The sequence below is a fragment of the Oncorhynchus nerka genome, linkage group LG3, assembly GCF_034236695.1.
Source record: "Oncorhynchus nerka isolate Pitt River linkage group LG3, Oner_Uvic_2.0, whole genome shotgun sequence".
NCBI lineage: Eukaryota > Metazoa > Chordata > Actinopteri > Salmoniformes > Salmonidae > Oncorhynchus > Oncorhynchus nerka.
The window spans coordinates 48,714,205-48,739,173 of NC_088398.1; the positions used below are offsets into that span (position 1 = coordinate 48,714,205).

The window sequence follows — 24,969 nt, forward strand, 5'->3', positions numbered from 1 at the left end:
AAGCGTGGTTAGGAGAGGGATTTCCATGAAGCGCTGGGTGTTCAAAACCTGTAAATACGTGCTCTGGGTTTGACTTGATGCTGCTGCTTCTTCTTTTTTTAAACACACAACAACACAGTACTGGCAAGTGTTTGTTTACCATTTGCCTCAACAATTTGAGTTGGAATGGTACTCAATTCATTTGGGATTTACTGAGCGGCCTTGTAAATCGTAAATAAACAACGGCAAAGGAAATGCACAAACTGTGTTTGCCTCGCCTCTTGAGTACTCGGGTGCCAGACCGTGCCTTGATAATGGCAAGGAAATGAAAAGGGGAGTCTGCTTAACAGATAATGAAAGGCTGAGGATAGTAGGCTTTGACACGAAGACAAACCTTGTTTTTTCCCTTTTTACCCTACAAAAGGCTTGGCAAATCTGACAGATATGTCTTTATGCTTTTTAAAAACTTTAATTATTTTACCAACAAATCTCATTTTATCCTTCTTTGATATTTCCACAATCATGTTGTGAGATTGTTTCTGTTTATCACTGCACAAAAGTCTTTCATTTAAAAAACAAAGAACTAGTATATATCATCAATGTTTCTTCTACCTTATCAATGTTCATCTTTTCAAATGTATGTATGTTTGCTTTTGTCACTGTGAATACCCTGACATTTGCTAATGCATAGTAAAGATATGTATATACATAGTAATGTAATATACAGGGCCTTCAGAAAGTATTAATACCCCTTGACTTATTCCACATTTTGTTGTGTTACAGTCTGAATTCAAAATGGATTAAATCATATGTTTTTCTCTCTCACCCATCTACACACAATACCCCTTAATGACAAAGTGAAAACATGTTTTTAGAATTTTTTGCAAATGTATTGAAAAAGAAATCCAGAAATGTATAATTGACATAAGTATTCACACCCCTGAGTCAATATCTTTGACGCCGATTACAGCTTTGAGTCATCTTAGGTATGTCCGTATTAGCTTTGCTAATTTGCTCTCCCATTCTTCCTTGCGGATTCTGTCAAACTCTGTTAACCATTTACTGCTGTGGGCTAAATCAGGGTCTCACAGAGTGTTTATAGTACACAGTACACCTCACACACATTTTTATAGGCTTAAAAAAGAAGACACCTGTACCATGTCAAATTGAAATGTAATACATTTTGAGTTTGCATCCCAATATTACACTTTGTATACACTGAAAAGTGGTGGAACAAGTGCCCAATTGTCATACTTAATATAAAAAAAGACTCCCAGTAAAACACTACTTGACTAAAAGTCAAAAATTATTTGGTTTTAAATGTACTCAAGTATGTATCAAAAGTAAATGTAATTGCCAAACTTTAAGCTATATCAAAAGTAAAAGTATAAATCATTTCAAATTTCTTATATTAAATAAGGATTTTTAAGCCTTGAGACAATTGAGACGGATTGTGTATGTGTGCCATTCAGAGGGTGAATGGGGAAGTAAAAATATTTAAATGCCTTTGAACGGGGTATAGAAGTAGGTGCCAAGAACTGCAATGCTGCTGGATTTTTCGCACTCAACCGTTTCCCGTGTGTATCAATGATGGTCCATCACTCAAAGGACATCCAGCCAACTTGACACAACTGTGGGAAGCATTGGAGTCAACATGGGCCAGCATCTCTGTGGAACGCTTCCGACACCTTGTAGAGTCCATGCCCTGACGAATTGAGGCTGTTCAGAGGGCAAAAAGGGTTAGGGTTAGTGCAACTCAATATTAGAAAGTTGTTCTTAATGTTTTTTACACTCAGTGTACATCACAGAAGACTGTAATATAACAAAACCGTTTGACATAAACACCGGATTTTGAGCTGTTTCATATTCTTGTTCTGAAGCCATTCCAGCATTGCTTTGGCTGTATGCGTGTGGTCATTGTCATTTGCACTCTGAAGCATGTTCTCATCAATGATTTGCCTGTATTCATTGTTCCCTCTATCCTTGCCAGTTTCCCAGTCCCTGCTGCTGAAAACATCCCCATAGCCAAATACCATGCTTCACAGTAGAGATGGTGTTAGACAGGTGATGAGCTGTGCCTGGTTTTCTCAAGACATATCACTTTGTATTCAGACCAAAGAGTAAAACATTTTTTTTAAATGTAACTGTTTATTAAGTTTTACACACAAGACAACACAAAGCAATATAAATAATATACTCAACTAGAAAAAAAATACAAATAAAAATACAAATAAAAAAATAGCTTTAAAGATACCATACTTTAGACAAGTTAAACACACCAGGCAGAAGGCTACAAAGGTTAAAGGGCAATCTATAGTACAGGGACAGAGCAAACACCTCACCATTGTTCCTTTAAACAGTCAACGGATAAGGGTGGAGAAATGCAACCACTCACAGACAGTCATGGCCACAGACCGACCATCCACTTGACCAAAAATAAAGTTTACAATGCTTTAAAATAAAAATAAAAATAGAATTATTATTCATGTAGGCGTGAACAAAATGTAAAAATAACTGGGGAAAACAAGCTCACACTTCAGTCTCTGCCCGGGCAAGATGAACAAGGCATCCGCGGGTAAGAGTAAAATGTTTGTCTCATCAGACCACATAATCTTTTGACTTACGATCTCTGAATGTTTGTGTTTTTCTTTTGCGTTTTTTGTTATTTTTCATGTTATGTTTATCTCTGAGAAGCTACCCAGGAAATGGCTGAACATGGCCATGTTAATATATTTAGCCACAGAAATAAGGTTAATGAAATCAATACCTTTCTAACATCAAATAACATAATGAATTAGCCAATATTAGCCATTTCTGAGACTCACTTCGATCATTCCTACGATGATACAGCAGTAGCAATACATCTATAGAAGAGACAATAATGCTTATGTGGGAGGTGTTGCTATACATATACAGTTGAAGTCGGAAGTTTACACACACTTAGGTTGGAGTCACTCATTTTATATCTATAGTATTGGCAAGTTGGTTAGGACATCTACTTCGAGCATGACACAAGAAATGTTCCCAACAATTATTTACAGACAGATTATTTCACTTATAATTCACTGCATCACAATTCCAGTGGGTCAGAAGTTTACATACACAAAGTTGACTGTGCCTTAAACAGCTTGGACAATTCCAGAAAATGATGTCATGGCTTTAGAAGCTTCTGTTAGGATAATTGACATCATTTGAGTCAATTGGAGGTGTACATGTGGATGTATTTGAAGGCCTACCTTCAAACTCAGTGCCTCTTTGCTTGACATCATGGGAAAATCAAAAGAAATCAGCTAAGACCTCAGAAACAATTGCAGATCTCCACAAGTCTGGTTCATCCTTGGGAGCAATTTCCAAATGCCTGAAGGTACCACGTTCATCTGTACAAACAATAGTACGCAAGTATAAACACCATGGGACCACGCAGCCGTCATACCGCTCAGGAAGGAGACGCCTTCTGTCTCCTAAAGATGAACGCACTTTGGTGTGAAAAGTGCAAATCAATCCCAGAACAACAGCAAAGGACCTTGTGAAGATGCTGGAGGAAACAAGTACAAAAGTATCTATATCCACAGTAAAAACAAGTCCTATATCGACATAACCTGAAAGGCCGCTCAGCAAGGAAGAAGATTGTGGGAGCTGTACTGTTAGATTTCAGTTAAGTCGATATTATTGACCATAACCTGCTGTTGAGAACTTATTTTTTTATGGCTTTTTAACCTCTGCCATTGTGTATTCAGAACTTCAGTATCTATCTAATAGAACTCCGAGGGTTGTAGGGTGTGATGTACCACAGGGCAGCTATCTAGGCCCTCTACTCTTTTATATTTTTACCAATGACCTGCCACTGGCATTTAACAAAGCCTGTGTGACCATGTATGCTGATGATTCAACCATATACATGTCAGCAACCGCAGCTAATGAAGTCACTGACATTCTTAACGAGGAGGTACAGTCAGTTTTGGAATTGTTGGCCAGTAGTAAACTGGTCCAGAACATCTCTAAAACTAAGAGCATTGTATTTGGTACAATACATTCCCTAAGCTCTAGACCTCAGATGAATCTGGTAATGAATGGTGTGGCTGTTGAACAAGTTGAGGAGGCTAAATTATATTTCCTTAGATTCTAAACTGTCATGGTCAAAACATATTGATTAAATTGTTGTAAAGATGGGGAAGAGGTCTGACAATAATGAAGAGATTCTCTGCTTTTTTGACACCACACTCCAAAAGAAAGTCCTGCAGGCTCTAGTTTTGTCTTATTTTGATTATTGTCCAGTAAAAATACTATACATTACAAATTGTTTGCATAGTCAACATACGCACAGCTCTGACACAGTAACTTTCCCCATCAGACATGCCACCAGGTGTGTTTTCACAGTCCCCAAATCCAGAACAAATTCAGGAAAGCGTGCAGAATTATATAGAGCCATTATTGCATGGAACTCCCTTCCATATCATATTGCTAAAATGAACAGCAAACCGGTTTCAAAAAACAGATAAAGCAACACCTCACGGCACAACGCCTCTCACCTATTTGACCTAGATAGTTTGAGTGTATGTAATAATATATAGGCTGTGTGCCATTTTTATTTATTTATGTAGTTCTTTCATTGCGCTGTTCTTGTCTGTTAATGTTCTGTAATACAGTATGTCATGTTTAATGTTTTGTGTGGATCCCAGGAAGAGTAGCTGCTGCTTTTGCAACAGCTAATGGGACTCCTAATAAAATACAAAAAAAATATTTCACGTGCCTTTTTGCAATCTCCAGGCATGCTGTCATGTGCCTTTTTCTCAGGAGTTCCGCCTGGCCACTTTCCTATAAAGCCCAGATTGGTGAAATGCTGTAGAGACAGCTGTTCTTCTATCAGGTTCTCCCATCTCAGCCAAGAAACTCTGTAGTTCTGTCAGAGTGGTTATTGGGTTCTTGGCCATCTCCCTGACCAATGTCCTACTTACCCGGTTGCTCAGTTTGGTCAGATGGCCAGCTTTGGGCAGAGTCTGGATAGTTCCATATTTTTTTTAATTTCCCAATGATGAAGACAACTGTGCTCTTGAAAAGTTTCAACACTCTAGAAATAATTTTATTTCCCGTACCCAGAAATATACATCATCACAATTATATCTTGGAGATCTGCAGGCAGTTCCTTGAACTTTATGGTATAGTTTCTACTCTGACATGCACTGTCAACTGTGGAACCATATATAGACAGGTGAGTTTCTTTTTAAATCATATCCAAACTATTGAATTGGGTCACAGGTAGACTCCAATCAAGTTGTAGCGATGTTTTAAGGATGATCAAAGGAAATTAGATGCACCTGAGCTCAATTTGGAGTGTAAGGGCAAAGGGGTGTGAATATTTATGTAAATGAGATATTTCTGTATTTCACTTTGAAATGGGGTATCGTGAGTAATATAGTCAAGCAAAAAATATATTTGATACATTTTGAATTCAGGCTGTAACACAACAAATTGTTAAATAAGTCAAGGGGTATGAATACTTTCTGAATGCACTGTACATACCTGATCAAAAGTATGTGCACACCTGCTCGTCGAACATCTCATTTCAAAGTCATGGGCATTAATATGGAGCTATTCCCCCCTTTGCTACTATAACCTCCTCCACTGATATGGGGAAGGCTTTCCACTAGATGTTGGAACATTGCTGCAGGGACTTGCTTCCATTCAGCCACAAGAGCATTAGTGAAGACGGCACTGATGGTGGGTGATTAGGCCTGGCACGCAGACAGCGTTCCAATTCATCCCAAAGGTGTTCAATGAAGTTGAGGTCAGGGCTCTATGCAGGCCAGTCAAGTTCTTCCACACCGATCTTGACAAACCCTTTCTGTATAAACCTCGCTTAGTGCATGGTGCCATTGTAATGCTAAAGCAGGGAAAGGGCCTTCCCCATACTGTTTCAACAAAGTTTGAAGCACAGAATATCGTTGTATGTGGAAGTATTAAGATGTGCCTTCACTGGAACTAAGGGGCCTAGCCTTTACCATGAAAAACAGCCCCACATCATTATTCCTCCTCCACCATACTTTACAGTAGGCGCTATGCATTGGGGCAGGTAGCGCTTTCCTGGCATCCGCCAAACCCAGATTCATCCATCAGACTGCCAGATGGACACGTTTCCACTGTCCAATGGCAGCGAGCTTTACTCAACTCCAGACGACACTTGGCATTGTGCATGGTGATTTTAGGCTTGTGTACGGTTGCTAGGCCATGGAAACCCATTTCAAGAAGCTCCTGACAAACAGTTATTGTGCTGAAGTTGCTTCCATAGGTAGTTTGGAACTCGATAGTGAGTGTTGCAACCGAGGACAGACAATTTTTCCCATTTTGTGAGCTTGTGAGGCCTACCACTTCACAACTGAGCCGTTGTTTCTCCTAGACGTTTCCACTTCACAATAACAGTACTTACAGTTGACCGGGGCAACTCTAGCAATGCCGAAATTTGATGAACTGACTTGTTGGGATGGTGGCATCCTATGACTGTTCCACGTTGAAAGTCACAGAGCTCTTCAGTAAGGCCATTCTACTGCCAATGTTTGTCTATGGAGATTGCATGGCTGTGTGCTCAATTTTATACACCTGTCAGCAACGGGTGTGGCTGAAATAGCCAAATCCACTCATTTTAATGGGTGTCCACATACTTTTGTATATATAGTGTATATTGCTGCTGTCTCTCCAGATGTCTGCCCAACTTCTGTGAACATGGAGGGCAGTGTTCCCAGTCCTGGAACACCTTCTACTGTGACTGCTCTGGAACAGGATACACTGGAGCCACATGCCACAACTGTGAGTTATCTAGATTTCCAACTTATATACCTACAGTATACTATACACTTCCCACACGTTTCTCAAACTTGTTCTCAATGATACTGCACAATCCAACCCAAGCCAGGATATATAATGTATTTAAATGCAGCACACAATCTCACAATCACATAGAACAGTTATCCCTGTGGTTCCATCATTGTAAAGTGCAATTCAAAAGGGTTGGTAACAACATCAATGGTTCAATACCAGAGTGACCTTATAGTAATCAATCCCCTGGTATTCTGCCTGGCATAGCTACCTGGGAATCTGGTAAACCCTGTTCGCTATATGTCAAGAGCCTCAGTTTAAAATATGGAAGTTTCACCTCTCATCTGTCGTCTCCAGACATGCACAGACTCCCCTTTGATATTCACCACTGAGCGCGCTCAGAATCCTTGTGCGAGAACCCTCTGCTCCTGAATACTGATTTCTTGTTTACTTGCCAGCGGATGCAGTTGTCCTTGCATGTTGGAGTGTACCTTGACATGAATATGCACCACATGAATGAAAATGTGGCCACTTACTTTGAACATCGTCTTTATATGCATAATGGTGTCTAGCTTGCTACCTTTTCTACAGTAAGTTATGCATATGTGTCCAATTTAAAATATGCAATATGGGGAAAAGTAGGGGAGGCTACAACATTAGTATTAAAAGGTCAAATTGTATGAAGTATGTCACTTATGTATATTAATATACCACATATTATATGAATATTTTGTGAAGGTGCGTGTCTTTGTGTTTTAGAGCTTGATCACTCAGTGCTATTGCTAAATGTTTACCAGCCACTGTGCAATAATGTACATGCTACCCATTAAATTAGTTAACTTCCTCACTGAGATTTCTGTCAGCCATTTTAGAGCATTATGTACAGTATATCTGTGTTTGTCTGTAGCCATCTATGAGGCATCATGTGAGGCCTACAGGCTGACTGGCAGCTCCTCAGGCTTCTTCTCTGTTGATCCAGACGGCAGTGGACCTCTGGGGCCGACACAGGTCTACTGCAACATGACAGGTAAACTGCCACTGGGGGCACACCGCCCAGTCGTCACCTCTCTGCACTCCCCTGAAACGCGCAAGACCTCTGAGGTCGTGGCAGAGGAGAGGCAGAGTAAACAAGATCTGATTCAGTCACTTACAGACACATTGCATTGGCCCACAGCACAACTGATGACTGACAGCCAAGCTATCAAGTGGAAAATCATTAGGGTTACTTGATATGGAACCAGCCCCTGGTTACAATGATAGCTCCAAATACAGATTTGTCAAAATGTCTGCTGTAAATAATACATTATTTGTGCAAAATGACACAATCGCAAAAGTGAACGCACATTAAAAAAATACCAGAGCTCTGATTCAAGTCTGTGTCATGTCTTCACCTTCAGGGCTCAGACTTTTCACAGACAAGAGTAAAGGAATGAGAGCTCTGATTCAAGTCTGTGTCATGTCTTCACCTTCAGGGCTCAGACTTTTCACAGACAAGAGTAAAGGAATGAGAGCTCTGATTCAAGTCTGTGTCATGTCTTCACCTTCAGGGCTCAGACTTTTCACAGACAAGAGTAAAGGAATGAGAGCTCTGATTCAAGTCTGTGTCATGTCTTCACCTTCAGGGCTCAGACTTTTCACAGACAAGAGTAAAGGAATGAGAGCTCTGATTCAAGTCTGTGTCATGTCTTCACCTTCAGGGCTCAGACTTTTCACAGACAAGAGTAAAGGAATTAGAGCTCGATGCCAGGATGCTGGCACACAAGACAATATCCATCACCTTGCTGTCATGAGCTTACAGCTCTGACCTTTCCGGAGGTTAATGCAACATTTAAGTCATTACGGAGGTGGCTGGCTGCTGCTGACTGTTGATAGTCTGGCTCAGGATCACAATATATTTTCCTTTTATTATGCCACAAATCCTAATCATTTTACATGGAGCTGCCTCAGGTTGACCTCAATTAAAGAATCCATTAGAGATGTAAATAACTCTCAGCTTGACAAACTGGGATGTGAATAATCACAAAGTGGAATAGGATTTCCTCTCAGGCAAGGTAAACACCGAATTCCCCATAATACATCAAATGGGGGGATGGAAATGAATTGGAGTCCTCACCTCAATTAATCTCACAAGCTATTAACCCTTGGTTAGAGAGCCCACAGGAAATCTGTGGATTACTGCAGTAGCGTGTCCATAAAATGTTGAATGGGGTGACCAAGGTGGAGCACAGATCCAGTTTAGGGGGGCCATAACATTTTGAGCCTTAATCAATGCAAGGTGGATTTTTTTCAATATAATTATGATGTTTCAACACATTAAATGCGTCAGCTTTGATTGATACATTTCCCTTTTCAAATAAATCATAAATCAATTACAAAAGTGTTTGCATTGAAGATCGGGATTTTATATAAGGGTGTTAGCATACAGCAGAAAATTCACTTAAAAGTGCCATCCAGAGTGCGAATTACAGTGCATTCGGAGAGTATTCAGGCCCGTACAGCAAGTTACACGTCAAAATGTCTTAAGGTTTGTTTTGTTCCATGTTGTTTGTAGAAGACAAGGTGTGGACTGTGGTGACCCACAACAGCACAGATCCAGTCAGGGTCCAGGGTTCTACTCTCCAAAAGCCCTACATTATGAAGTTCAACTACAGCGCCTCACCTGAACAACTGATGGCCCTTGTGGCGGGGTCAGTGCAGTGTCGACAGGAAGTGATGTACGGCTGCAGGAAATCCCGCCTCTTCAACACTAGAGGTGAGTTGGGATAGCACCCTGTTCATCCTATGACGTCAAACTTAGACATGGTCCCAGACAGACCTTTTTCCTAATATAAATGGTTAGTATTCTGAGAATGAACCTGACTCTGACCTGAGCGTGTGAATATACAGTACATCTTCAACCATTTCTCCCGTTATCTTGCAATAACTTCAAAGGCTACCGCCGAGCATGTCTCTGAGCATTCATCTTCAATTGCTTTGGGAGCAAACGGTCTCCCAGACATCCCACATTTGCGTCTAAATCATGAAACATTCATGAAGTGCTGAATTCCCTGATTCCCCGGCTGTCATGTGCGTGCAAACAAACAAGTTCATTATCACAGTGGATCCAAAAGAGAAAATAAAAAAGTTATTGTATGGGCTATATATGAACAGTGTCAGATGTAACATCAATAGGTTGTTTCTGCTGCTTGAACACAGATATACTCTATAGAAGATGAATGATGTTCAGCCCCTCTGTCATACACACCATGTCTCTCAGCTGTTCAATGAATAGCAATTCACTAATTGTTTATTATTAGACCAAGTTGGCCCATGGATTATGTAAATCCGGCTTTTTGTGAACTCAGACACCACAACGTCATGCATGCGTAACCTACACTCATTCATGGAATATGGTTCCCTTTAGTTGAATATGTTTGATTATTGTTATTAATTTGTTTAATTGTCATTTTCATTTGTTTCATTATGTGGCTGTAGTGTTCGGCACAGACAACAGCTGCAGCTTGTAATATGACAAGAAAATACCAATTACCATCCACGATGACAATGTCATTTTAACTCGTCTTCTCTTTTCATATTACCGTTTCATTATCAGTCAACGTGCAGTTTGAATACTAAGGATTCACATTTGCACATTCTTTGTCATGACCACAAGAACAAAACAATAAACAACAACTAATTTGTCTAGTATTGATATGCTTTCAAATGCTTGCCCAACACTGGGACCTATTCTGACTAAATAAGCAACCAACACTTGTGCCATAAGAGACACTGTTACTGTCAATATTGTACTGCAGTTTATTTCAAGACCTCTTGCAGATTAAGTTCAATGAGAGGGTGTATATAATGTATGCAGGTTTAGCATGCAACATCACGAATCCGCAATGCACAATGCAGATGTGTTGATAGTAGCCTATAGCTCTGCTGAGAGCTGAGGGGCTGCTCTCTACAGGCCTGCAGTGTCTCTAATGCAGAGTCATATTGTCTGACGGATGGCTGTAGCAGGGCCACTTACAGATGCTCCAGGAAATGAGCCCTGCCTGTCTGACTGGCATCACTGAGGGTTCATTGACACAATGCCATGGGATGCCAACAGATGCCAATGGCTCTAATCACAGTCACTGTGCAGATAGCCATACTGCAGAGATAACCCCTGGATTATTAGCTAGTCTCTAATAGGATTTGTCCGAGTCTCACTGACCAGCAGGGTATTGGAATATTTGAATACGGATGAGATTGTGTATTCCAAGGATTTCATTGCTAAAATGTTGGCAATTTGTCTAAGCATCTGGCTAGTCTATCTGATCCAGTAGTTATGCTTTTGAACTAACTGTATAACTAGCTACTGTAAAGCTGTTTCTCTTAGTTGCATATTTCCTATATTTATATGTATTTTTCATTTACTGCATTGCTATAATTGCTTCTTTTTGTATGAATTATGTTGTGCTCTGCTGTAGATGGTACCCCATTGTCCTGGTGGGTGGACCAGGGTGGAGAGAGACGGACTTACTGGGGAGGCTTCCTGCCGGGGGTTCAGCAGTGCTCCTGCAGCCTGGAGGAAAACTGCATGGACATGAACTACTTCTGCAACTGCGATGCCGACACAGACTCATGGTAACAATGCAAATATGTCTCGTGTATCTCTGGGCTGTTCATTAATGAATATGCTCGACAGGCCTTTGGGTTTGTCTAGTGACCATTATTATCTAAAAAAATATATATTTATATAAAACTTTGAATACAGGGATATTTCTATCACAATTCAACAGCTGAAATGCAAAAATGACTATATGAAGGTGTAAATTACTATCAAAAACATATTAGGCTTCAACTGCCGATCTTATCATGATATCCTTTATTACATACTTTATCTTTAACTTGAATTACGTTGTCTACATTTATTCTCATCCAGTGTGTCCCTGTGCAATTTTGCATTTGGGGAACCTCATTTGCATATCTCCTGAGGCACCCGTCCCACACCTTGATAGATCACCCCATCTTTATAGTGTTTACTCTAAAGTTCCAGGCAATGCTGACTGAGGAATGGATTAGTTTATCTGTTGTGAAATGAAGAGGCTTCTCTCTCTCTCTGTATTGCAGGGCTAATGACACAGGAGTCCTCTCCTACAAAGAGCACTTACCAGTGAGTGAGATCGTGATTGGAGACACCAACAGAACAGGCTCTGAGGCACTCTACAGAATCGGCCCACTGCGTTGTTATGGTGACAGTAGGTGAACTCTCCTGTTTTGTAAGGGCATCCTTTTGGGCATCCTTTTCCAGGCCAATGATTAAATATTGAGTATGTTCAAACGCTCCACTTAGTTCCAAGACATAAACCCTTTTTCACTCATCTCTGTATCCTTATTATGTGAGTCAAGACTTTCCTCTAAGAAGAAATGACTGTTTCCTGTTTTCTAGAGTCTGTGTGGAATGCGGCGTCCTTCTACCAGGAGTCATCATACCTGCACTTCCCGACCCTCCAGGCAGAGCTCAGTGCTGACATCTCCTTCTACTTCAAGACCAGCGTCCCATCAGGAGTCTTTCTGGAGAACCTGGGCCTCAAGCACTTCATCAGGCTAGAGCTCAGCTGTGAGTCTGTAGGCCCCACACACACACACACACACACACACACACACACACACACACACACACACAAAATCCATTTGGAGGAGACCAGCAGTGTGAAATCATCAAGATTATATTTTCTGATGAAAGCACTTCCCAGCTACAGTAGCCTACATTTGACATGCAGTTGAAACATGTCACTCCTGATCTGACCTGCACTGCATAATGTAATCCTAATGACACACACAGTGCTCTAATATCAAGCTGTCAAATTAACCTATAATAGCACTTGCTGCGGTAACCATAAAATCTAAATATCCTCACTGAATATAGAAATAACTGCTGAAGAAAATAATGGTCAAACTGCATTGTGAATGTACTAAAATGAATAAAGAGGAGGACAACTTAGTTGTTGGGCTCAAAATGCATCTGAAAAAAGCTTCTCTTTAGGTCTTTTGTAAGAGTCCATTCTCTCACAGGACATTTGCAGCACTGAAAAAACTGCAGTGTCTGAAATGTGAGGCGCATTTACAAATATTGACAAGCTGTCAACACTGCCCTACATAAAACCATACAGGTCATCAAAGCCTTCCAAGTCTCAATACATCACATTGCATGCCATCGACATAAAACGAAATTGTGTATCATATAAAAGAGGAGTCTCAGATTCAATGCTAACCTGACTGACTGTTAGCTTGTGTCCCAATTTGTTTTCTCAGCTCCCTCTGTGGTGACGTTCTCCTTTGATGTGGGAAACGGGCCAGTGGTCTTGGCCGTTAAGTCCCACGTGCCCCTGAATGACAGGCAGTGGCACTATCTGAGAGCGGAGCGCAGCGTGAAGGAGGCTTCTCTACACGTGGACCAGCTGCCCCTGCGCTTCCTGGAAGCCCCGTCTGACAGACACCTCCGCCTCCGGCTCAACAGCCAGCTGTTTGTGGGTAGGGATAGGGTGAACAGCCCTTCTGTGGATTAATATGTACATAGAGCAGTTATAAATCAAATCAAATCAATTGTATTGGTCACATACACATGGATAGCAGATGTTAATGCGAGTGTAGCGAAATGCTTGTGCATCTAGTTCCGACCATGCAGTAATATCTAACAAGTATTCTAACAATTTCACAACAACTACCTTATACTCACAAGAGTAAAGGAAGGAATAAGAATATGTACATATAAATATATGGATGAGCGATGGCCTGAACGGCATAGGCAAGATGCAGTAGATGGTATAGAGTACAGTATATACATATGAGATGAGTAATGTAGGGTATGTAAACATTATATAAAGTGGCATTGTTTAAAGTGACTAGTGATACATTTATTACATCCAATTTTTAATTATTAAAGTGGCTAGAGATTTGAGTCAGTATGTTTGCAGCAGCCACTCAATATTAGTGATGGCTGTTTAACAGTCTGATGGCCTTGAGATAGAAGCTGTTTTTCAGTCTCTCGGTCCCAACTTTGATGCACCTGTACTTACCTCGCCTTCTGGATGATAGCGGGGTGAACAGGCAGTGGCTCATGTGGTTGTTGTCCTTGATGATCTTTTTGGCCTTCCTGTGACATTGGGTGGTGTAGGTGTCTTGGAGGGCAGGTAGTTTGCCCCCAGTGATGCATTGGGCAGACCTCACTACCCTCTGGAGAGCCTTGCGGTTGTGGGCTGAGCAGTTGCTATACCAGGCGGTGATACAGCCCAACAGGATGCTCTCGATTGTGCATCTGTAAAAGTTTGTGAGTGTTTTTGGTGGCAAGCCAAATTTCTTCAGCCTCGCTGTTGCGCCTTCTTCACCACGCTGTCTGTGTGGGTGGACCATTTCAGTTTGTCCGTGATGTGTATGCCGAGGAACTTAAAACTTTCCACCTTCTCCACTACTGTCCCGTTGATGTGGAAGGGGGGTGCTCCCTCTGCTGTTTCTTGAAGTTCACAATCATCTCCTTTGTTTTGTTGACGTTGAGTGTGAGGTTGTTTTCCCGACACCACACTCCGAGGGCCCTCACCTCCTCCCTGTAGGTCGTCTCGTTGTTGTTGGTAATCAAGCCTACCACTGTAGTTTCATCTCAAACTGCAAACTGAGTTGGAGGCGTGCATGGCCACGCGGTCGTGGGTGAAAAGGGAGTACAGGGGAGGGCTGAGAACGCACCCTTGTAGGGCCCCAGTGTTGAGGATCAGCGGGGTGGAGATGTTGTTTCCTACCCTCACCACCTGGGGGCGGCCTGTCAGAAAGTCCAGGACCCAGTTAAACAGGGCGAGGTTGAGACCCAGGGTCTCATGCTTTATGACGAGTTTGGAGGGTACCATGGTGTTAAATGCTGAGCTGTAGTCGATGAACAGAATTCTTACATAGGTATTCCCTCTTGTCCAGATGGGTTAGGGCAGTGTGCAGTGTGATTGCGATTGCATCGTCTGTGGACCTATTGGGGTGGTAAGCAAATTGTAGTGGGTCTAGGGTGTCGGGTAGGGTGGAGGTGATATGATTCTTGACTAGTCTCTCAAAGCACTTCATGATGATGGAGGTGAGTGCCAGTTACCTTAGCTTTCTTAGGAACAGAAACAATGGTGGCCCTCTTGAAGCATGTGGGAACAGCAGACTGGGATAGGGATTGATTGAATATGTCCGTAAACACACCAGTCAGCTGGTTGTACATATTAGAACACAAAAATGCCATATTAATTTGTTATTACCTGTGGTCCCTCCTCCAGGGGGAACAGCGGCCAGGCAGAGTGGCTTCCTGGGATGCATCAGAACTCTGACTATAAACAGTGTGACCTTTAACCTGGAGGAGCGGGCTAAAATGACCCCGGGCGTAAGTGCAGGCTGCCCCGGCCACTGCAGCGGCTCCAGCAGTCTCTGCCACAACAGAGGGAGGTGCATCGAGAAGAACAGCGGCTACGTCTGTGACTGCTCCCAGTCTGCTTACGGAGGACCCTCCTGCAAGGAAGGTGTGAATCTTATAGTGACTTCATCATAGAGATTAAGCCTTGGGGTTAATTTAGCTGTAACGTACTTTCATCTAATCATTCTGATGCTGTTTGGACACCGAATCTATGATTCTAACATGCAACATGTAACTTCAAGTATACACACAAAACATGCACTGTTTGTAAAGTATCATTTTTAACACGTGGGTGTAAAAGTTCCCTAGTGAAGTGCAATCGGCTGCAATCAGGGGAAGTTGATTAGCATAGAGCTGTAAGATGTCACAACAGCCATCTGTTGCAAAATATTGTGTTACATTAACAGAAATCTAACATCGCTCAGAGTACCAAGACAAATATGATTCTTCATGTTATGAATCGTAAGCTAATACTTCCAATAATAAGCACCGAGGTCTGTTGACAGAGTAGTGCCACTTCTCCCAGCGACTTTTGAAGATTTTACATGTTGTGGTGGTCTTCTGCAAAGTTGTTATCGCGGGTCACAAAAAGCAACATTAACATGACAGGAGAGATATGCTTGTTTTTCTGAGAAATATATATTTTTTAAACAGGAATTTCGCATTAATATGAAAAGTGTACACTAAAATAGGAAATGTCATGTCTCAAATTCGATATCTGTCTTGTCTCTATATTGTTTTATGTCCTCCGGTTTCGAGAAGAAAGATGACGAGTTCAATGGTGAGCCTGTAAGTTTGCCTTAATTCTCTCACAGCATCCAGTCTAGCTGACTCAATGGTATTTTCCAGATGTTTTACCACATGGGATCCATTGATTTAGGCATTCTAATCTTGGCCGTCCTACAACGGTAAAAACTCCAAAAACGCTTTAACGGGTTATGATAGAAACACAAGGTTTGGACCATTGGTTTCTGTCGAGGAGTATCCATACAATTAAACATACTGTATAATTTTACCCATTGGTCAAAAATATGCGTTTTTGATTGGACAGAGGTGAAAACATTACATTTTTTTGTGTTTTCTAGTGAAATATTCAACTACAGCAAAGATCTTAGGCTGCTTCAGTCCTGATGATGTTCACTTGCTCTTGAAGTTTTGGAGTAGAGGTGCTGAGATCAGTGGCATTCAGAGTGCAGATTGGAAAATAGATCAAAGACGGAGAGGATGAGATGACTGCTCTGCTGTCTCTGGTCTGTCTGAGAGGATCCGGCTCTCACATTCACACTAATCTATGCCTCCATTATCATGGAGCAGACCCGCCTGAAATATTCCACTGGTCTGAATTACAGTAGTCCCACTTTGATTCATTCCCACTTCCATGGAGTGGGGGGGGGGGGGACTTATTTCATATTAACCGAACGGCAGATATTATAAATGCTGCTGGCCCTGGGGCTGAGGCTATCCTCAAGTAAAAGGTGACCACATTGTGCTGGACTATCACCATGATATAATGCAGTACCTAACCCATCTTCTCTCTCTGTGTCCATGCAGAGGTGTCTGTTTCATTTGACAGAGAATCGTCAGTAACCTACACCTTCCAGGAGCCTTTCTCTGTGATGCAGAACAGGAGCTCCAAGACCTCCAGTGACTACAGAGAGAGCAGCAGGGCCAGAGAGAACATAGCTTTCAGCTTCATGACCACACAAAGCCCTGCCATGCTGCTCACTGTCAACACCTTCAGCCAGCAGTACATAGCAGTCATCCTGGCACGCAACGGTATGGACCCCTCTACTCATTTTTCACGACAATAAATAGGATTATCAAGGTAGGATTCTTACCACTGAATTGACAGTTTAACCCAGTTTGTGTTGTGATCAACAGGGAGTCTCCAGATCTGGTACAGTATCCATGTGGACAGGAAGCCAGATGTGTTCAGCCCCAGCCCCAGCAGCCTGGCAGATAGACGCCTCCACCGTATCAGAATCCACCGTCAGGGGAAAGATGTCTACCTACAGGTGAAAGAAGGGGATGTATAAACATATGGGATGTTAATATTTGCATGAGTCAAAGGGAAATGTAGATGCAGGGGAGTGAAGAGAGTGAGGAGCAGGGGAGTGAAGAGAGTGGGGAGCAGGGGAGTGAACAGAGTGAGGAGCAGGGGAGTGAAGAGAGTGAGGAGCAGGGGAGTGAAGAGAGTGAGGAGCAGGGGAGTGAAGAGAGTGGGGAGCAGGGGAGTGAACAGAGTGAGGAGCAGGGGAGTGAACAGAGTGATGAGCAGGGGAGTGAACAGAGTGATGAGCAGGGGAGTGAACAGAGTGAGGAGTAGGGGAGTGAACAGAGTGAGGAGCAGGGGAGTGAACAGAGTGAGGAACAGGGGAGTGAAGAGATTGAGGAGCAGGGGAGTGAACAGAGTGAGGAGCAGGGGAGTGAAGAGATTGAGGAGCAGGGGAGTGAAGAGAGTGAGGAACAGGGGAGTGAGGAGCAGGGGAGTGAAGAGAGTGAGGAGCAGGGGAGTGAACAGAGTGAGGAGCAGGGGAGTGAAGAGAGTGAGGAGCAGGGGAGTGAAGAGAGTGAGGAGCAGGGGAGTGAAGAGAGTGAGGAGCAGGGGAGTGAAGAGAGTGAGGAGCAGGGGAGTGAACAGAGTGAGGAGCAGGGGAGTGAAGAGAGTGAGGAGCAGGGGAGTGAAGAGAGTGAGGAGCAGGGGAGTGAAGAGAGTGAGGAGCAGGGGAGTGAAGAGAGTGAGGAGCAGGGGAGTGAAGAGAGTGAGGAGCAGGGGAGTGAAGAGAGTGAGGAGCAGGGGAGTGAAGAGAGTGAGGAGCAGGGGAGTGAAGAGAGTGAGGAGCAGGGGAGTGAAGAGAGTGAGGAGCAGGGGAGTGAAGAGAGTGAGGCACAGGGGAGTGAGGAGCAGGGGAGTGAACAGAGTGAGGAGCAGGGGAGTGAACAGAGTGAGGAGCAGGGGAGTAGAGAGGATGTGTACAAGTTGTATTCAAACAGTTGGGGCTATATAAAAAGATGACGTGAGCAGAGAGAGGAACTACACTGTACTTGGTCACCATGAGCAAAAACCTTGTTGGGAAAAATGTTTTTACGGTAGCTAACACTAGCCAATGTGTTGGATTAACCAAGTATACTGTATGTGGTTGAATGTGTTCTTCACGCCTCCTTGTCCTTTTTCCCTCTCCCACTCCACTAGATTGACAAGGACATGAACCTAAAGTACAGCCTGTCATCAGACGCAGAGTTAATCTCCATCAAATCGCTGACTTTGGGGAAAGTCACAGGTGAGCCCACCATAGAAATGAGGACCTGTTGGTCAATGTGGTTTGAAATGACAACATGACTGGGTGCTACTGTCAATGTTTTTTTTGTTCTACATGGAGGAAATTAACAGCCTAGGACATGATGGCAGGGATTAGAAGAATCCGTCTGCAATAAAAGCAAAGCTTGTAAGCTGGAAGAGATAGAAGAGACATGTCAGTGATATCACATGTGATATAGGCATTCTACAAATGAGATTTGGTCAAATATCTTAATCACTTCTCGCATCTGCTGTAGAACTGACGAACAGATGGGGAGGGGTGTGAGCCACTCTCATCATCACCCCACCAAGACATTGTATCTGTCTAATAATCAGTCTCACATGTTGCACGCACGGCAAATCTTGGGAGTATTGCACTCAAGCTTATCACTTTGAGCATTAGTCAGAAGCTAAATGGAACTCTTATGTAAATCAAGCCTAATTTGTCTAACAAAGATTCTCAATAGCTTGGGGAACTAGCAAATCTATGCTAATTGACAACACAATTTGCATTTCAAAACAAATGTATTCATCTTATCATTAAGGTACCACAGATCCCCACGGATGAATACATTTTATATAGAGATTTTAGGAGTAACATTATTTTTTGGACATTGGTCATTGGCAATGTATAAGATATTTAGAGCCGGTCAACAAAAAACGATTCAACATAGGCCTGTAAGCCTTAATCATTCTAATGGTAATTGCTGTATTTCCAACTTTTTCATCAAACTCAAGAAAAATCATGAGAGTAGAGTTAAACAGACAAAATCAAATCTCCTTTATGTATGCCAAATCGGGGCTTTTACTATATAGGACATAACATTCCCTCTAAGGTATGCTGTTTCTCACTCTCAGCCACATTGTATTCATATGACTTCAGCACAGCACAACAGCATCCACTTGTTCTCCAAAGGACCAAAAGAAAGACATTTACCTTCTTGGCTGGGTTATGTCTCCCAGGGATCTATTAAGTCAAAATGAATGCTGCAGCGCCACAAACAAAAATCAATGATAGACCATTGTGGCGATGATCATTGTACAACTTCTTTGGGCCAACTACTTCCTCTACAATAAATGTGTCCCCCATGAGAAGTATGCTGGTAATTATAGATTAGAATATTATTTTAAAGGGAAGATGCTGTTGAATGTTCACCCAGTCTGATTAGCTCCATGGTTTAACTATAGAAAGTACTGTATAGGAAGAAGACAATAGTACATCTGTAATGGAATGACAGGCACACTCCCATCTCTGTTGTATCTTAAATTCCCATCTACTCTTGTCCTTAACACAAATCAAAACCGTAAATTGCATCTCAGCTCTCCTATTGCTGATGAGTGATATTCAAGTGCTTTAAGCAGCCATGATGCTAGCTGCATATGTGGCAGTCGTTATTGATTACTTTCCTGCAAATGACGAGGAATCTTTAAATAAACGTATGGTGGAGCTCTAATTGCATTTGCATACATTTCCTATGCAATTACAGACTCTCCCGTTGAACACGACAAGCAGGGACAATTTTCATACAGTCTCAAGAGAGCCTGCTCAATGGGTCATATCTCACATTGACAAAGAGATATTGTTATAAGGGATACTATACAACATGCTCATTAGTCAAATGTTTGCATGCATGACTGTACGTCACTTTTGATAGAAGTGTCTGTTAAATGGCATATATTATATTACTTATTATTCAAAGTTGGATGCTGTTGTAATGGTGACAGTCGTGGATGTTTGAATGTTTTATGAACATCCAGATGAATCGACAAATAAGTGAGTACCTTACTTATTGTTTACAGGAGTGGATGCTGTGGATGAGGAAGTGATGCGGGCAGGATCTAAGGGCTTCATTGGCTGTCTGTCATCAGTCCAGTTTAATCACATGGCTCCACTGAAGGCAGTGCTACTAAATCGTGGCAGCTCATTGGTCACTGTCCGGGGTCACTTGGTGGAGTCTAACTGTGGGACGTTGGCTGACTTGACAATATTGCACTCTCAATCAGGTATTGTGTGATGTATTCAAAATGTAATGTATTTCTGCCATTTTGGAAGACGTGGGGTACAAAGATTAGCTGTATTTAACTTGTAGAGTTTTAACTATGGAAAATGTCATTTAAAGTAACTGTCCAGTGTTTCCAGATTTTTATGAAATATGAGCTATAATTCATTACAATATGAGTGAAATGGTTTTTCCTTCCAAATGTTTTCTTCACAAAAATTGTAATTAAGTACAGTATGTTAAAAAGCTGCTTTTCTGTGTTTGAATGGTGTGGGCCTACCCCAATAACAGAATGGTGTGGGCCTACCCCAATAACAGAATGGTGTGGGTGTTAGTGATGCGCGGGTTCACTAGTAACCCGCAGTCCCCTTGATTATATCCGCGGGGCAGGCGGGTTTAGGGTCATGAATTATTGTGTGGATGAAAGGCGGGTGGGGGGGGGGGGGGGGGGGGGCAATACCTTCAAAAATCCATAAATGTATATTTATTGTGCAATTTATGTCTATAGGCTACATTGAGGGTTTTCTTTCATTATTTTAGGCTATCTGGCATTAGTGCGTAAGCCTAAGCTTCAGAGCCTGACTATGTGTGAGAAATAGCCTATACGCCAATCGCCAAATACATTTAGGAACAGTCAGAAAAAGTTAACTTTGATCCACGGAAGCAAAAAGCTGTGAAATGGAGAGTTGGAAATAAAGAGAAGGGAGGGCCTGAAAGCTCATGTTTGGGAAAGAGTTGGTGAAGTGGTACAGAAAGATGATAGCAGTGCCGGCTATGTTATGTGTGATGATTATGAGGCCCTATGCAAATTTGACAGTCACAAGACAGGGACCTCAAATAGGCCTATTGTAGCCTACTGTTCAGATGGGTTAAATGGAACCTGAAATCTAGACACTGACTGTAGGTCTGTAACCTCTCACATAGCCTTAATATTTTGACAATGGAACAGTGCAGAAATGTGATTTCTTTCTTTCAGCATCTTCAGAGAATGTGAATGTGCAGTTAGATACAATCTGTAGAGGTATTGTCTTTATCAGTATCATAAAAGCTGATAGTATTACTTTCTAGTTCCTTACAACCGGTCAAACCGATGTCATTGGGACATTTTGCACAGAAAATTGTTGCCGTGGAATTTTTTATTTTTTTTTGCATTTTCACCCGGTGCCTAAACATCTCCACCAAAGAAGCTGAGATGACCGAGAAAACGGTACTAATGTCAATTAGATAGAAGTATTAATTCTATCGATTTATTACATTATTCTCATGAGCAAGGGTTAATTTTTCTTCTAGGGCAACATATAATGACAGGATAGAAGCTGCATGTATATTATTATTATTATTATATATATTTTATTTAACTAGGCAAGTTAGTTAAGAACAAATTCTTATTTACTCTGAAGGCCTACCCCGGCCAAACCCGGACGACGCTGGGCCAATTGTGCGCCGCCCAATCACGGCCGGATGTAAAACAGCCTGGATTCGAACAAGGGACTGTAGTGATGCCTCTTGCACTGAGATGCAGTGCCTTAGACTGATGTGCCGCTCGGGAGCTTATAGACAAGTTGACTCACAAATATCTTACCAAAATGTTGGAAATTATAAGGAGAAACATATCTAAATCAGGCTGATTGGGCAGCTCAGCCACTGAGCCAGCGTTTTGTCATGATAAATGTGGAAATAGCAAGCATTTTTTTATCAGTCTAAGATAAGTTTGAGGTGGGATTTTTTTCAATAATTTTTGGTCTTATTTATGCTTTGGCCACATGTGTGAGTATAGGAAGAGTCAACATTATTTGTGTAAAGTTATCAGCCTTCAAAAGTGTGATTTTCACCGGACACAGTTACTTTAACATTTCAATCTTGTCAACACAAGGATAGAGTTTTCAGTCTGTCAGATTCTTACATTGTCACAATGATGGTACCCAAGTGAATGTTGCTTTTCCTTTTATGTTTGTTTTTCATCTATATCCTTCGGTCATATAAATGACAGATCAATAATCTAATCCATTCCTCACTGCTCTCTCTTCCCTCCTCCGGTAGATCATTCAGAGACAGTCAGCAGAGGCAAGGGGCCATTAAGGAAGGCTTCAAAAAACAACTCAGTGGTAATTGGAGGTGAGTTTTCCAATTCAGAGTTGTTAAAGTGCTCAATTGCCAAAGTCAGTGTGATGTGAAATGAGCCCCAGCGATCTCTGCCTCTCTCATCAGACGTTTTCTCTGAATAATGTGTGTCTGTCAAGATAGGATAACATGCCACAGTTTAAGGCATTTCCAGCACAGGAGAGACTTCCAAAGTAATTACCCAGAAGCGATGTTATTTGAACTGTAAAGTAAAAGGTCTTGTAAATTGACTTTCAGTCAGATATGATTGTATGCCATGGAGTTAATGGATTGACTGATCTAAATATATATATATATATATATATATATTCCTGAGTAAATTCCTAGTGAGAGACATTTTTGTCAAGGGATTTTAAGTTCAAACAATTATCTGTGCCACTGAAGTTTAAAAGATATGGAAGGTCATTTTGCTTAGCCTAAACAGCCAAATTGCCATCAAGTCAAATGTTATTTTTCACATGCTTCGTAATCAACAGGTGTAGAACAACAGTGGAAATGCTTACGGGGCCTTCCCAACAATGCAGAGAGAGAGAAATGACTTAATAGATATAATATAGACATAGAAAAACAAGTATCCTAATAGAGGATCCACTAAAGATGACTGCTATTTCTCCCCCACAGGAGTAGTGTCTGCGGTGGTCTTCATCACTCTGTGTGTGGTGGCGGTGATGACCCGTTTCCTGTACCAACACCGGGAAGCCCAGAGAGATGCCAGCATCAAGGAGAAGGAGCACCGACACAACCTTGAAACAGCCTACCGGAGAGAAGCAGCCTACCAGGCAGAATCAGCCTACCGAACAGAGCTCCACCTCCACCACAGCTCCACCCTCAGGGACAACAGGGAGTACTACATCTGAACACCAGTGTTCCAGTACCCTTGGTCATCAGGGAAGGCCTCTTCTCTGTTAGTGGATTTGGAAGTGGAGATGTTGCTGCAGAATCATGGACAACATTCCGGACAAACAAAAGAACCCAGAGCCCAAGCCCAATACCCATTCACAGGGATTCTGCCAGGGCCAATGTCTGATTGTTACAAAACATGTAGGTAGTGGACAGCGAGTTTAGCCAATCTTTAGGGCTGTAAGTGTATTATGTGGTTGGTGGAACTGTTAAACAATAAGGAGTGAATATGCAGGTGTGATTGTGAAGCATTTCTCAACCAGCAGAAGTAAGAACTGAGATAAAGAAGGAAGGGAAACATAAGTGAATGTCACCTGCCACACCTACTGAATGTGTACAAATTCCCGAAGACATCATTATTCTTGTAACCCCCAATAATTCTTCAAGATTTCCCACAGAGTTCTGTGGAGCGTCCTAAATTACATGTGAAAGATACGAACGTACTGTAGGTCTGTAAGTGACGCCAACTGTGAACATTCCAGTGTGGCAAGGGGCCTATACTGCCTTCTGTAAGAGTGCCTCTTCATATTGTTTTAACCATTTTTTTTAACAACCCTTTACAACTTGGTTTCAACTCATTAGTGTTAACTTGTGTTTTGAATGTTGTATAAGGGAATCAATCACACATCTGAACATGACCCACCTGTACTGTAAAAACACCCTCTGTTCGAACCTATAACAAATGAAAGGTGTATTTTGTTGTAATTATACAATGCTGTAATTTATGTTTAAATGATGCATTATGGGGAGTATTTTGCTATCAGATGGATTGATAACTACAGTATATGTTCCACTTCAAAAGTTGTGCTGGCCCAGATCATTTAGAGACATCCCTGTGACTGGAATTTACCAACAAGTTTGCCATTCAAATCAATGCATGGTTGTGCGAAGATTCAAGTCACGAAGTTGTCTCAAGACAAGAAATGATCAGATGTCTCTATAGAAAAACTTTACTAACCACTAACAATGAGATTTTACTCATTGTTTTATTACAACATTTGTCATTTATTTACCTTTTCTTCTTTATGATTTGTATAGTTGCAGTTGTACAGGTATATTGTATAGATGTATATTTATTAATAAATGGAAGACATTCTTAATGATATATTGTAATGTACCTTATTCCCTTCTTACATCCCTTGGAATAGTTCAGTTGACTGTCATATTCAATTAAAATTATGTGGATTTGCAAGTCAATCCGATCTTCAGAAATGTAGTAACCTACATTAAAATATGTTGATTGAAATATAATATGAAATGCATGATTATAGGATCATGTAATATTCCCCAAATCCTTATCTAACCTCTTGTGATCTTCCAGGCAAATAGATACAAACACTCCCCACTTTACATGCTCAATGGAGGGTTGATACAGTCAGTTTGAAATAAAACAACTAGGGCATGAGCCGCTTAAAAAATATATCTCTGACAGTGTATATGTAAAATAAGTTAAATCAAAT

The 24,969-nt window shown here is 41.6% G+C and overlaps 1 protein-coding gene across 1 annotated transcript in view; it reads left to right on the top strand.

The window, feature by feature from the left end:
• The window catches only part of LOC115109884 (contactin-associated protein-like 5), a 48,802-nt gene extending 24,199 nt beyond the window's left edge, over positions 1-24,603 (top strand). The window contains exons 9-22 of the mRNA XM_029635135.2: positions 6,674-6,780; positions 7,697-7,816; positions 9,341-9,541; positions 11,244-11,400; positions 11,887-12,014; positions 12,206-12,376; positions 13,072-13,290; positions 15,057-15,296; positions 16,742-16,966; positions 17,072-17,205; positions 18,384-18,471; positions 20,289-20,492; positions 22,529-22,603; positions 23,231-24,603. Of these exons, the coding sequence (XP_029490995.2) occupies positions 6,674-6,780; positions 7,697-7,816; positions 9,341-9,541; positions 11,244-11,400; positions 11,887-12,014; positions 12,206-12,376; positions 13,072-13,290; positions 15,057-15,296; positions 16,742-16,966; positions 17,072-17,205; positions 18,384-18,471; positions 20,289-20,492; positions 22,529-22,603; positions 23,231-23,466 (2,305 nt within the window). The 3' untranslated portion in view covers positions 23,467-24,603. The remainder of the gene's footprint in view (positions 1-6,673; positions 6,781-7,696; positions 7,817-9,340; positions 9,542-11,243; positions 11,401-11,886; positions 12,015-12,205; positions 12,377-13,071; positions 13,291-15,056; positions 15,297-16,741; positions 16,967-17,071; positions 17,206-18,383; positions 18,472-20,288; positions 20,493-22,528; positions 22,604-23,230) is intronic.
• Positions 24,604-24,969: the final 366 nt, after the last annotated feature.